Here is a 15,259-nt window from a genome sequence, read left to right on the forward strand (position 1 = left end):
TTTTCGTAACGACACGTGCCAAATGCAATGATGTTTAGCCAAAATTGGAAAACGGATCATACTTGCGAAACTAAGAGTACCCGGATGAAAAAAAATACCATTAAGGGGTTACGCCTACCTGCAAGACCGAAAAAAAGCGAAAGTTTGGATTTTTTTTCTCGAAAACGACGCAACATATTGAAAATCGGTTTTCTGCCGTTTATTGAACACACATTAAATGTTACATTTATCAGTCGATGCTGTAAAAACGAGGTCCTGGTGTCCCGCACGGCTGCTCCCCGTGGACGATGTTCTAAAACACGCTTTTTGCGGTGCCAACTGCGGTTTGTGATGTAATCATCTGAACTAAAAAAGAAACCATGCCAAATCGTTAAGCATGTGTTAAACTAGTCCTTGATCGTTCGGTTTTTTTTTTTAATTTTTTTGACAAAATGGCGGCCTTGCAAAGTTGAAGTGCCGATTTTTGATCCTTAAAATTTGTCTTTGATCGGCTGTAAAAAATCGAAATTAAATGATAGACGAAATCCGAGCGATCGTGGACTGAACAAAATAGTACTGAACAGAAATCAAAACGAATCGGACGAATCGAATGTATACATTTCCACTATAAGTGAATATTTTTGTACGTCGCATAACTTTCACAATTTTCATCGGATCAACTTGATCTTTTGAGGAAATATTCTTGACTTTATATACTTTCGATTAGGACAATAAAAAAAAATCGATTTTTTGAAAGTTTCCAGGTAGGCGTAGCCCCTTAAGAAAACCACCTTTCTTCTTCCAGGCTATTTAGGCTTATTTTTCGATTCTCGGCTCTCAACTTTAAAGTTCTAGATGCACTTCCGCAGTTATTAATTGATTGCTATTTATGCCAACATCAATGTAGAAATTTTGTATTGTGTGACAAGCACAATGATACTCTATGCTATCTGAGACACCAAAGTATGAAAACTAGAGAGGGTCTAGTATAAGAGAGGAGCGAATCCAAAACAGTAACAAACGGAGTAATCGTAAGACTCGTCCGGTCATTGTGATTAAAGCAAAAGAGTCCAAACAAGCTTGCGAAGATACTCGTAAGTTTTTGAAAACACAATTAGCGTTAGCGTTAGCGTTAGCGTTAGCGTTAGCGTTAGCGTTGTTATGATATACTTCGTAGATTGGATACTAGCGACACTCACGTCTCTTCTGAAATTCTCAGTTAGACTACTTTCAGGAATAATGCTGAGGAGTAAACATTGGTTCCAATCTAAACAAGAGTAACAGAAGCATGACTGTCGCTATTCCCGGCCACGCCCATCTTTACCATAACTAGGGATAGGGAAGGAAATGTTGATGTAGTACTTACTTAACGAGAGGCCACCGACTTAGCGACACCCTCATAAGTGCTACGGAGTTGGAGGGTTGGGTAGGGTATTCGGTTAGGATTCACCTCAAGTTGGCGATGCAACCAAAAGTATGTATTGTTTATTTGTTGTTTATTTAATCTCTCGATAGCCGGCTATCGAAAGAACATATTAATTTTGTTTAGTGATAATGAATTTTAAGAGTCATGACGGAGAACTTGGGATTGATTTTCTGCTCAGTAAGCAAAAACGATCCCTCCAGGGTCATCGAGCATCTCAGAACCATAACGCTTCGCGACAATACTGGACTACGTTTTCGCTTGATATGCAAATAGTTTCCGAGGTTAATGTTCAATATCAAATATACAAATGGTGGACGATTTATTGTGCTGTGGAAGAGCTTGGGGTTCAATCCATGATTTTCTGCTCAGTAAGCAAAATCGATCCCTCGAGGGTCATCGAGCATCTTATAATCCACAGCGCTTCGCGTCAAAGTACGAATATATGCATGAACTATCTATTATTGAATAACTAATATTTACGATAATTAAATGAAATAAATAAAATATAAACTACAAACAAAACGTGACTGCTAAAATCTCAAAAAGATATTCTCACAAATATATTTCACGCCACCAGGAATCTCAAAACCATTAGACGTTATAATAATACTCTGCACATGTTAGACACAAGAAGAGGCCAAAAAGCAAGCGTCCGACACACAAAACCCGTAAAATCCACTTGCAGTCAAATCAACGTTTCTACGAATCGTAAGCGCTCACGAATCATAAAACCGCTGACTGCGACACTCTGAAAGCGAAATTGACAGGCTCTATGCGTCAAACACCCGCCCTCCAATCTTCTCCAGCATCCAACAGCACAAATCTCCATTACAACATCTAACGAATTCAAAACTCCGAAAATCACTCATCTATAGCAAGTGAGTGGAAGCCTGCCTACCTTTCTATTAGGCCTGTGGACATGCGTTAGCTTTGAAACTTCTAACCAAACTGGGTAAATTTTCAGATCACAAAAAAAAACTTGAAAAAAAACTTTCATAGGTAATTACAAGTAAAATAAATATTGATTATTTTACGCAAAAACGAGCAAGTAACATTAAATCTTTTGTATCGTATACTAATGCCAATTGGCTGTAACAAAAATAATATGCTAAAATAAAATAAAATTTTAATAAAATGATATGCAAAATTTACTAGAAGATCATTACTTTATTGGTGAGAAGTTTCTAATAAGCCCTCCCAGTTCCTCTGTATACAGAACAAATCTGATACTATAATCAGAATTGCTCAGTCTGCATGAAGCAGCCGATTTCATCAAGGAAGTTCTATTAACAACCAAGAATTAATCGTTTGAGGTATACTGAAGCATTAAGAAGGTGATATGTGTCACTATAGGAAATCATCATCGTTGCAAATGTAAAGAAATTAAACATAACCCTTTGCTTCAGTACCGTCAACCTCCATGTCCATGGGGAGGGTGTAAGTTTTTGAAAACACAATTAGATCCAAAAACACACAAAATCAGTAATTTCAGGAATGGTAAAGATGGCTCCATTATTGTTGAGTGTGCAACAGGAGCTAATCTAAATGATCTGAAAAATGGTATTGAAAGCAATCTGGGAGACAAATATAGTGCAGTTGTTCCCACTTCGGTGCCAAGATTGAAAATAGTGGGCATGAGCGATCAGTATTCCTCCGATGTCTTCATTGCCTACTTAAAAAGTCAAAATGAAGACATTGCTATAAATGATGTAAAAGTAGTGAACATGTTTGAAAATCCACGCTTCAATTATAATAAGTTTAGTGTTGTAATTGAAGTCGATGTCGATACGTTATAATTTTTGTAATGTGCGAAAAAAGTAAATGTAGGGTTTGATCGGTGCTCGAAAGTTCCCGCGATTAATGTGTTGAGATGCTTCAAATGTGGAGAATTTGGGCACAAGAGCATGGATTGCAAAAATTGTGATAGATGCTCTAGGTGCAGCCAACAACACAAAATGTCAGAGTGTACGTCAACTGTATTGAAATGTATTAATTGTTTGAAAATAAATAAAGAACGTAAAATGAACTTGGACGTCAACCATGCCGCATTTAGCTCGGAATGTTTGCTCTATAAAAGACTTTTTGATCAGAAGAAAAGCTGCTTGCGTTTCAATAAATAGCAGCCAAGTTCCAGGAATGTGATTTTTTGTATTTGAATATTGCGGGGTTGTCAACAAACTACGTAGTATTACGTCAGATTGTTGAGGAAAAACGTCCTCTTTTAGTTTTATTATCTGAAACTCATATTGTAGAAACCGAAGCTTTTGATCAGTATAGTATTCCGGGATATATCGTTGCTGCTTGTTTATCACATTCTAGACACACTGGCGGTGTTGCTATTTATGTCAAAGAATCAGTTCAATTCAACCTTCGTACCAACGAAGTTATTGATGGCAACTGGTTCTTGGGCATTACAGTTGTATGTGGCATGAAGACGGGTAATTATGGTGTTTTGTATCATTCTCCCAGTTCTAGTGACCAGCGTTTTGTTGAAGTTTTAGAGAACTGGCTTGAGACATTCCTTGATGCTAGTAAATTAAATATATTGGCTGGTGATTTTAATATTATTTGGCGTGATAACCATAATTCGAATCATTTGAAGCGTTTAGCTGAGTTTTTTAATTTAAAGCAAACAGTAAATGAATATACGCGTATTTCCAGGCACAGTAGAACTTTAATCGACCACGTTTATTTCAATGTTGATTGCATTTGTTCAGTTAACGATAACGATAATTTTGTAAAATTGAAGTGCTGGAGGAAATATTCGAAACAGGCTGTTTTAATCTTGTTGAGAGGAGCGTGGATTTTCCATTCGCGGCCGCTAACTTAGATGAATCTACAGCTGTTCTTAATAACGCTTTGGAAACGTGTACCAATCAACTAGTTGAGCAAAAGTTTGTTTCTTTGAAAAACTCGTACAGCTGGTACATTTTGAATCTTTTGCGTCTTAAACGGAAAAGGGACAAATGGTATAAAAAGTTTTGTAGATCAAATAATGACAATCATTGGACTAGGTACACAATCGCGCGAAATAAGTATTCACAATCGATAAAGAAAACTCGTTGTGAATATGTTCAAAGGAAGATTGATCAGCATCAAAACAACAGCAAAGAGTTATGGACAATTTGAAATCTTTATTAAAACCTAGTAATTGCAAACCGCGGTCCATAACTTTTAATGGCACATTAAAGCAGTCAGAACAAGTAATTGCAGCTAAGTTTAATGATTATTTTGTAGACAGTGTTTTATTGATTAATCAATCAATTGAATTGGTCGATGAACCTGACGAAATTAAACAGCCAGTTAATAGTAATTGCAGATTTGAAGTTTTTCACCCAATTACATTAGATGAACTTAGAGTTATTTGTTTTTCATTAGGAAAATCGGCTGGAGTCGATAATGTTAATGCTAGAGTTATTCAAGATTGCTTTCATGTCATTGGCCACATCTTGCTGGACCTTATTAATGAATCATTGCAAATTGGACATGTGCCACAAATTTGGAAGGAATCCTTAGTGGTTCCTATTCAAAAAGTTGCTGGAACGATTAAAGCCGAAGAGTTTCGTCCCATCAACATGTTGCACACATTAGAGAAAATTTTAGAACTTTAGAGAAACTTTTACAACTTAACTTGGAGTGTAAAGATACGATTGGTGCTGTTTTTTTTTATCTTAAACGCGCTTTTGAAACAATTTCTAGGCCCTTATTGTTGAGATCAATCAAGCGCTTTGGAATTACGAGTACTGCATATAAATGGTTTGAAAGCTATTTGTCTGACAGAACTCAACGGACTGTTTTTAATGATTCTGTTTCCAGTCCCGTGGGGAATAACCTTGGAGTGCCCCAGGGAAGTGTATTAGGGCCCCTGTTATTTATTATGTATATTAATGACTTGCGACGTGTTTTACAATTTTGTGACATTAATCTTTTTGCAGATGATACTGTGTTATTCATTGCAGCTAAGGATTTAGATGATGCCGTTTTACACTTGAATGAAGATTTGCGGTCTTTAAGTAGTAGTAAGTTGAAGTATAAGCAGTTGAAATTGAATACAAGTAAAACTAAATTTATGGTAATTTCGCGGAATCGAGTAAATGAGAACGTCTATGTTGTAATTGATGATGAGGCTATTGATCGCGTTCACGAGATTAAATATCTTGGCGTGATTATTGATGACAAACTTAAGTTCAACTCTCACATTGACAATGTCATCAAGAAAATTGCCAAGAAGTATGGAATTCTATGTCGACTGAAAAACGATTTAACTATCAATCATCTCTCCTCATCTAGACTTTTGCCGCTTGCAGAATAAAATAATGCGTTTGATTTTGAGATGTAATAGATTCTCTTCCTCAACTTTGATACTAGACGCCTTACAATAGTTGTCGGTGAAGCAAAGAATTGTATATTTGACTATGGTGTTCATTTTTAAAGTAGTTAACGGTTTGCTGCCTCGATATTTGTGTGATCGAATTGAAAGAGGAAGTGACTTTCATAGATATAATACTAGAAACGCGGTTGAAATAAGAACACCACATTTCTTGACTTGTGCTTCACAAAATTCATTATATTTAAAAGGAATGCATGTTTTCAATTCGATGCCTAATAGAAATACCTAATTTTACAAGTGACGGAATCCATCTTTGACATAAAGGATGAGACGTAAACAAACATGTCATGTAAAATTAAGTGTTCCGAGACTGAAAAGTTTGTTACTCGACGAAAAGTACACTCGATTGAGCTGATTTTCGCGTCTATTATTGCTCAATTTTATGTCAGAATTGACGCTCGTATATGTCAGTCTCAGAGCACCTAAATTTATATGAATTTTTCTAAGTGTGTAGACATATCAAACGTTCAGCAACACATACAGAATTTAAAAGACACTGAATTCCACACGTTTAATCTGTCATTTGAATAGTTATACAGTTATTTTTTTTATGAATTGACAAATTATGTATCTTTACGAAGTTATCTATAACGGATTATTTTGTATCGATAGCTGTCATAATGACTTTTTAATAATTATTGTAGCACTGCAAAAAATATTTTTTTTCGCCACGATGGTGATGATGGCTTTTTAATATTTGATTTAATAGTAGTAGATTAATTAAAAAAAGTAGTCTACAAGGGATTGAGCCTCGCGTGCGTATTACGGATATAGAGGACTGAATTTAAAATTAAAAAAAAATGCAATTTTGAAGCTTATTTGGAAGATACCTTGAATTAGTAGTAAGTTTTCTGGCAAATGTTGGGGGTTCGTGAGCATTCCTGACATTGCTGAAAATTATGATAGCATCAGATTGCGGGGTTGCTAGTGTAATAGGATGCTTTGTTGATTGTTCATTAACTCTTGATTGCTTGTAATACTTATGAATATTTTAGGTGGACAAAAAGGCGAACTAAGAGGTGGACGCCTGAGCTTTTCCACATTTATATCGTTGTGAAGCAACTGTAAACTTTAGAGGGAATTTATATCTGTAACTGAAACCAGTTCGATTTTGTTTGCCAACCTGGTTAAAATGTCATATTCAATTATCTTAAAGATAAATCGTCCAGCTCAAACCTTTGTAGGGGTAAGAGGTGGGACCATCATCATAAAAAAAAACTGCCTTGGCAACCTATGCCTGAATGGTTTTTAGCAACACTGCCAATGCAATCAAGATAGGCGCTGCTCGATTGGCAATGGCTTTGACAGTTCGTTTGGCTCAAAACCAGCCAGTAAACAATTAGAAAAAGTTCAACGAAAATATGGTACATACATTCTTCTGCTCAGTTTACAGAAATATAATAGAAAAAAAAACCCACACACATTTAGAACTAAAAGAATTAAAAAAGTATTCGCGTGGAGTTTACCCATTTTTGCCATAAGGGGCTGTTCATAAACTACGTAGACCGTTTCGACTCGTAATTTTAAAAGTGATTTATTGAAATAAAAGTTGTTGAACTGTCAAAAATACCTCTTCATTGCGATGTTTTTGGCAGCACTGGACTTCGGTTTGGCGCTAAATTTGACGAGCGACACAAAACAAGGCGAAGCAGCTACCAATTGAATGCAAATGTAGTTTACACTTCACTCACTTTGCTTCCACCCCAGCTTCCACCGGATTTACCAGGCAGAAAATCATTAAGGTGAGAGTTTTTGGGAATGATCGCATATATAGTTTTCATTAATTTTAATTTTGCAGAACCGGAACCGGAAAGCTAACCGAGATGCAGATTATCGCTTTCAGCTTCCGGATTGAATTCATCTAATATCCAGGTAATTATGCATTACATTATCCAGGACATTACCTCAGGAGTTGTTCAAACTTGTTTGTAATTTTCAGTGGAACGGAACTCATTCTTACAAATGACTAACGCTCTGGTTCGATCTCCCAATATGGAAAATCAACCCATGACCGATACGGCACCATCGGCTGAATATTTTCGATTTACGGCTGTTCCGCCGATTCGAACGATTCCACCACAGATTTCCTTACGTCACCCTGCCTGTTCTGTTCCCCTTGTGTGTGATGGAGGATTTATCATGTACGTGATCAACGTAGTGCAGCAACGACATCAGCATGTGTTGTTCAACCGAGTCTTCAACTCGGTGAAAGGAATTCCGCAGTAATCACATATTTGCCCCAGTTTTTCAACAAAAAATAACGCATCAAATCAAATAGTTCCCCATTTGCCAAATCAGTGACTGATGTCCCGAAGGGAGCAACCAACCGCCACGACGTCTTTGAAAATCGGGTAGTCATAATGATTTATTGTTATTATGTCAAGTGATAAAAATATTTCTGGATCTATGTATTAACCAAATAAAAACACATATTAGAATTTAAAATGTAAAGCGACGTGATTATAGTGAAAATAATGGTTTTTTAACTGAAAATATTTAATTTTACGATTGAAAATACCACATGTCATTTTAAAAGTTTGATTTGAAAGGGAAAAAAATATTTTTCTTTCAACACTGTCTGGCTTTTCATTTGACAGTAGTACAATTCGTTTTGAAAGTTTAAACTTTTAAAATTAATGGCCGGAAATTTTTTGAAATGACAGTTAATTGACATTCGTTATGAAAGCTAACTGCTTACTACTAAAAAGAACCAATGCAATCTTTTAATTATAACAATGTTTTTTTTTTATTTTAGCATCGATCGTTTACTCCCACCATGGCGCCTAAGCGCAAAAGAAACGGGCAAACTCTTGATCCCCCTTCTGATGAAATTAATTTGAGTAATCAATTTGATTTGCTCACGGATGATGAGAATGATCCATCATCCAAAAAAATTCTAGTAAACTTTCCCGGCTTAATGCCAAGAAGAAAAAGATTCCCCCTATTGTGATAACCACTTCCGATTTCCATGCTCTTGGCATGGAACTTTTGAACTTCGTGAAAGTTAAGTTTTCATTACAAATTGGACGTCGGGGTGAATGCCGTGTATTGGCTGAAACCTTGGACGGATTTAAATGTCTTCTCAAGTATCTTACTGAGAAGAAGCACAAATTTTTTACTTACGACACCAAAACTGAACGTGTGTTCAAGGTTGTCATGAAAGGACTGCCCAGTGGTGAATTTCTGGATCAGATCAAAGATGAACTGTCAAAATTACTTGGAGTTGTGCCACTTCAAGTAATCAAAATAAAAATGAAATCCCGTCCTGGCGATTCGCGCAACGGGATGTCTAATGATTTTTATTTATTTCACTTGAAGTCTAGTGAACTAAGCAACCTTAATGCCTTAGGATAAGCTAGCCTTATGCTCCATGTCCGAGTGAAGTGGGAACACTTCAGGAAGACTGGAGGAAATTTCCAAAACCTCACCAAGTGCCGAAAGTGCCAGGGATGGGGTCACGGAACTAAAAATTGCTACATGCCAGCTAAATGCATGAATTGTGGTGATTCCTCTCACGCAAAGGACGACTGTCCTGTGAAGGAAGATCCTAAGAAATTTAAATGTTCAAATTGTGGTTAAAACCACAAATTCAATTGTTGGGAATGTAAAACTCGCAAAGCCATCCTACAATCTCGTTCTAACCGTCACGTTTCCGACCAGGTACAAATTCCTCTGCTGTTAACAACGGTCAGCGAGGAACAAATTCTACATTCGTACCCGTAGGTACAAATATCACCCCTGCTTCAAATGTTTCATCTGTACCTACTCCCTTCGCTGCTAACAATGGAGTTAATGGAGCTAGATATGCTGCTATTGCAACGGGTAGAAATCAAAATACTAACCAACGTTATAACGGAAATTTTGACAATTTTGACTTAGGAAGCATTACTGCCCCTAAAATGGTATTTTTACAGAATTCATTAATTGACATGATTTCTGATATGTTTAAATCTAACTCCATTTTTGATGCTATTAAAAATGGAGTAAAATTTGCTAATAATATTGCGCGTTTCACACCAAATTGGACTAATAAGCGCGTTTTCACTTATTAAAAAGTGTGATAAAACTGCAAGTTTACGTCTAATCGTCTTGGTGCCTTCGGTGCACTTATTTCTTATGATGCAAGCAATAAGCAATAAGTGCTCCGAAGACATCAAAACGATTTGATGGAAACGTGCACTTTTATCACACTTTTTGCATTTTTGGGACAGTCCAGTTTCAGATGCAATCAGCAATATTGTCATGGCTTTAAAATTCAGTAATGGATTTTAAAGCTTTAAATATTTTAAATTGGAATGCTCGATCTCTTAAAGATAATAAAGACGAGCATATTGCCGTTATAACTGAAACGTTCCTTAAACCTGACCATAAGGTTAAGAAGGACTCAAATTATTTAATGTATAGAAATGATCGTCTTGATGGACCCTGTGGTGGCGTTGCCATCATTGTTCATAGACGAATCAAACATAAAATTCTTTCTTCATTTGAAACCAAAGTTTTTGAAACTTTGGGAGTTTCTGTTGAAACAAAATTTGGACAACTTACGTTACAACTTACTGCCTATTTGCCATTCCAATGCGTAGGCCAGCAAAAGAATTTTCTCAAGGGTGACCTCCAGAAACTTACCCCTCATAGGTCTAAATTTTTCATTATTGGTGATTTTAATGCAAAACACCGCTCATGGAATAATCCTCAAAGCAATTCCAATGGTAATATTCTGTTTGATGATTGTTCTGCAGGTTATTACACTATTCAATATCCAAACAGCCCAACATGCTTTTCTTCTGCAAGAAATCCCTCCACTATTGATTTGGTCTTAACTGATTCATGTCAACTTTGTAGCCAACTGGTTACCCATGCTGACTTCGGTTCTGATGACCTTCCAGTAACTTTTGAAATATCCCAAGAAATAATTTGTAATCCCAACAGCTCTACTTTCAATTACCATAGAGCTGATTGGGAGCAGTATCGAACATTTATGGAATATAACTTCGATCCAAACATTCCTTTGCAAACCAAAGATGAAGTTAATTATGCTCTTGAATCTCTGACTACTTCTATAGTTGAAGCAAGAGCTGCCTCAGTTCCAAAATGCGAGGTTTACTTCGATTCAATTATAATAGATGACGATCTTCAGCTCTTGATCCGTCTTAAAAATGTCCGTAGGAGACAATATCAAAGAACACGCGATCCTGCCATGAAAGTTATCTGGTGGGATTTGCAAAACCAAATTAAAGAGCGTTTCTCTGCCCTGAGGAACAAAACTTTTGAAAATTATGTTTCTAAACTAGACCCGAGTTCCAAACCCTTTTGGAAACTCACAAAAATTTTGAAAAAACCTCAAAAGCCTATTCCAGCGCTTAAAGAAGGTGGTAAAATTTTGATCACAAATCTGGAAAAAGCTCAGAAACTTGCTAAGCAATTCGAGAGTTCCCATAATTTCAGTTTGGGTCTTACTAGTCCTATTGAGAATCAGGTTGCTCGGGATTATCTGAATATTTTCTCTCGGGAAAATATTTTTGATGATTCCTGGGGGACTGATTTGGACGAAGTAAGGTCTATAACTAAAAAGTTTAAAAATATGAAAGCTCCAGGTGATGATGGAATTTTCTATATCCTCATCAAAAAACTCCCCGAGAGTACCTTGTCTTTCTTGGTAAGATTATTTAACAGATGTTTCCATTTGGCATATTTTCCTGATAAATGGAAAAAATGCAAAAGTTGTTCCGATTTTGAAGCCGGATAAAAATCCAGCTGAAGCTTCTAGCTACCGTCCAATAAGATTGCTTTCTTCAATAAGTAAACTTTTTGAAAAGATAATCTTAATTCGTTCAAACAAATCTGAGAGCCACTCAACTGGAGTTGCTCTTCTTGACATATAAAAAGCATTCGACAGTGTTTGGCATGAAGGTTTGATTGCTTGATTGAAAAAGTTTAATTTTCCACTTTACATTATGAAATTAGTTCAAAATTATTTAACTGACAGAACACGGCAGGTAAATTATCAAAATTCCAAATCTAATCGACTACCTGTTAGAGCAGGAGTTCCTCAGGGTAGCATTTTTGGGCCTATATTGTATAACATTTTCACTTCGGACCTCCCTGATTTGCCTCAGGGTTGCCACAAATCTTTGTTCGGAAGGAAGAAGTCTTCGTGTTATTTGCAGCAGACTGCAGAAAAGTTTAGATATTTTCTCTTCTTATTTACAAAAATGGAAGATTTCTCCCAACGCTTCCAAAACTAAACTTATAATATTTCCACATAAGCCTAGAGCTTCGTTTTTTAAACCTAGTAGTAGTCACATAGTCACTATGAACGGAGTTCCAATTTCCTGGTCAAACCAAGCGAAATATCTTGGATTAATACTTGATCAAAAATTAACTTTTAAAGATCACATTGAGGGCATTCAAGCCAAACGTAACAAATTTATAAAATGTTTGTATCCTCTTATAAACAGAAAATCCAAACTTTACCTGACGAATAAACTTCTAATATTTAAACAAGTTTTTAGACCGGGCATGTTTTATGCTGTGCCAGTATGGTCTAGTTGTTGCACTACCAGGAAAAAAGCACTTCAAAGGATTCAGAACAAAGTTCAGAAGATGATTTTGAAGTTGCTTTCCTAGTACAGTACTACCAAGGCACAAATAATTTCAAATGTTGAGACTTTACAACAAATTTCTAGCAAAACTAAATAATAATTTTAGGCAAAAATCGTAGCAATCCTCAATTGCAACGATTAATTCCCTTTATACTTAGATAAGATTGAGTTTTAGTTTTTAGTTTTAAGATGTCTATTGTTATACTGAGATGCAGGTTGTGAAAACCTGTTTAAAATACTGAACAGCCAAGGCAGGAACAATGTAAAAACACTTAGATATATATCATAACAATTAAGGCTTGTAAGTTACTGTAGAAGCAGAAGCACCTAGGTTAACATGGAATGTAATTTATTTTGAATTTGGATCAAACAAAAAGTAAAAAAAAAAGATTATTGTAGATTACATAGTCAGATAAAGCTGAACTATCACGTTTAAGGATCCATAGAAATTAACCCGAAAACTGCTTACAAATGCTTCGGGTTATCTTCTCAATCTTGTGTGAGGTGGTTGCACCCCCGAGCAAAGTCTGAGATCAAATGGAAATCTAAATTTGATGTTGTGATGTTGCTGACAATTATTACTTAGGCTGCTGTTGTTTTGGTCGTTTTAACTGTTAAAATATCAAACATGAGAGCAAGTATTCAATGATGTCTGAGGTCAAGACTCGGGTAAACCATCAAAGTAGATATATTTCGGCTTTGAAGACTAAAACCCTGAGTTGCATTATACTATTGAAGTACTTAAATTTTCATCATTACCAGTTAAGCGTTACTATAAAATACTATAAAATGAAAGGCATCTTAGAAAGCATTCGCACGATAGCTCGAGAAAGTCCCTACTGACATCCCTACACTGAACGCACGATCGCGACAATGCTCGGTGGGCCACCGTCGGGCGAGGGCCGAATGTAGCATGAAATCAGCTCGCATCTTCGCGGCAATTTAGTATTGCTTCGAACGTTCAGAACATTCGATGGTACATCGGTTTCCCGACGGACGGACAGTCGCTCGCTTCTGCAACGCCGCCGTCGTCGTCGTTGTCGTATCACACGCACTCGCACTGTAATCGATCGCAACCGGACCGGACCAGGAATATCCGTGCACGGTCAGGACGTTTGAGAGCAATTAAATCTTGGTTCCGAAAGCAAAGTTATCCCTTTCATTCGAACGTTCAGCGTCGTGGTAGTTTTCCCGGCCTTCTCAATTCAATTAATTTAAAGCCGAATTAAGTGATTTCTTCGAGCAAGGACCCCGTGAGTAGTTAGGACCCACGACCGAGTAGTGCAGAACGGAAATTTAATTAAGAGGAAAATGATTGGATAAGCGTCGGGCGAAAGTTGATAGAGCAAGCGAAACCAGTTTAATTTTTTTTTATTTCGGGGTGAAATTTTACCTCAACGATGTTAAAGCCCGCGGGCCCAGAAGGAATGGGCCTGGGGAAACGGATTTTGCGAACGATACGGCCCGGTCGTAGACAATCGGTGCCGTTCACATCCTGGGTGCTGGTGATAGTGCTAGGTGTGCTGCAGTTTATCGATCCTTCGGAAGCGGTGGTAAGTACCTACATTGAAAAATTATCCGTTTATAGTGCAGGAAATGAGCGAGGAGGTTGCGATCGTGGAAATCGTCGCAGTACCTGAAGAATAGAATCGTCTCTAAAGTATGATTATTTGCTATGAAACATATGTACTGCTTGATCTTTGTCTGTTTTAATATTAATTGAGTTTGGTTCAGAGAGGAATGTGGATTACCGAAATCGGTAACATTATACCAAATTTTCAACTGTTCCAGCGTTCAGTTAAACTTTTATCACTTTACCTTCATTTTATGAGCCAGTTTTCTAGAAGAAGACTATTTACTTTATTAAAACATCTACATCTGTTAACCGTGAAGAAGTTTCTTAGGTTTTAAAGTGGTCAACCCAATATATCGTGATGCCTAAATTTACCTGTTAAAATTTCAGAGACAATTTAAAAGGGCATACTAAAATTGAGTAGCATATGTTTGATTAATGTGAGACACCTCCCCCCGTTTTTATCCTGATCGGATGTTTGGTTCCGGAGATCACAACAAATATCTGAAATTTTGAAACTAAACTGAAATACTCGCTCAATTTTCTCAGAGGTGGTTAGATCGATATGAGTACAATCAGCTCCGTTTGGTGTCTATCTGTCTCCATAGTATTCAATTCAATATTATCTCGATCAGATATTTGGTTCTGGAGATATGAGCAAATAAGTTAAAAACTTGCAATCGTTCTGTAATACTCACTCTTTTTTTTTTTCTTGGAGATGGCTGCACCTAGTGAAATTGGTTTCATTTCGCTTATTTTTGACTCACATAGAATCCTATTTTAGTTGTTCCCGACCGAACGTTCGCTTTTTTCGGAGATGGCTGAAGCGGTCCTAATTCAATTAGTTTTCCCAATCCTGCTATTGATTTTTTGATAAGCAAATGAATAGTTTCGTTCTGTCTCCCATACATTTCCCACACAAACTTTAAAGTTCTCTCGAAAATCACGATCGTGACCAAATTCGTTCGAATTTAGTACACTTGTTGGGTACCTCAATACAGATCTAAAGAGCGATGGAGATCAGGGGGCGACCTGACGACGCAGGCATCAAAATATAGTATCCGGATAGTATCCGCACAATATAGGTTGCCGATAGGGAAGGCATCCAGATAAGGTGTAGTAATAATATAAATTGAACGAAAATTAAATTAACGAGGCCATTCTGGACTCCAAGATGGTGGTCATCGGGGTCAGGGAAAGTCTCAAATACCCCACAATATGGGTATTTTCGGAACGAGCACGACATGAAGGTGCGGAAAATCGATATTCGGCGTTATTTTGGAATCCAA

The 15,259-nt window shown here is 36.8% G+C and overlaps 1 protein-coding gene across 1 annotated transcript in view; it reads left to right on the forward strand.

The window, feature by feature from the left end:
- Positions 1-13,347: 13,347 nt before the first annotated feature.
- vkg (viking) overlaps positions 13,348-15,259 on the forward strand; it is a 98,952-nt gene continuing 97,040 nt past the window's right edge. Inside the window, exon 1 of the mRNA XM_065217818.1 lies at positions 13,348-13,950. Within this exon, the coding sequence (XP_065073890.1) occupies positions 13,798-13,950 (153 nt within the window). The 5' untranslated portion in view covers positions 13,348-13,797. The remainder of the gene's footprint in view (positions 13,951-15,259) is intronic.

This window comes from Ochlerotatus camptorhynchus, unplaced genomic scaffold (assembly GCF_037179485.1).
Source record: "Ochlerotatus camptorhynchus isolate MF236.1 unplaced genomic scaffold, CSIRO-AGI_Acam_v1.1 ptg000080l, whole genome shotgun sequence".
Classification (NCBI taxonomy): domain Eukaryota; kingdom Metazoa; phylum Arthropoda; class Insecta; order Diptera; family Culicidae; genus Ochlerotatus; species Ochlerotatus camptorhynchus.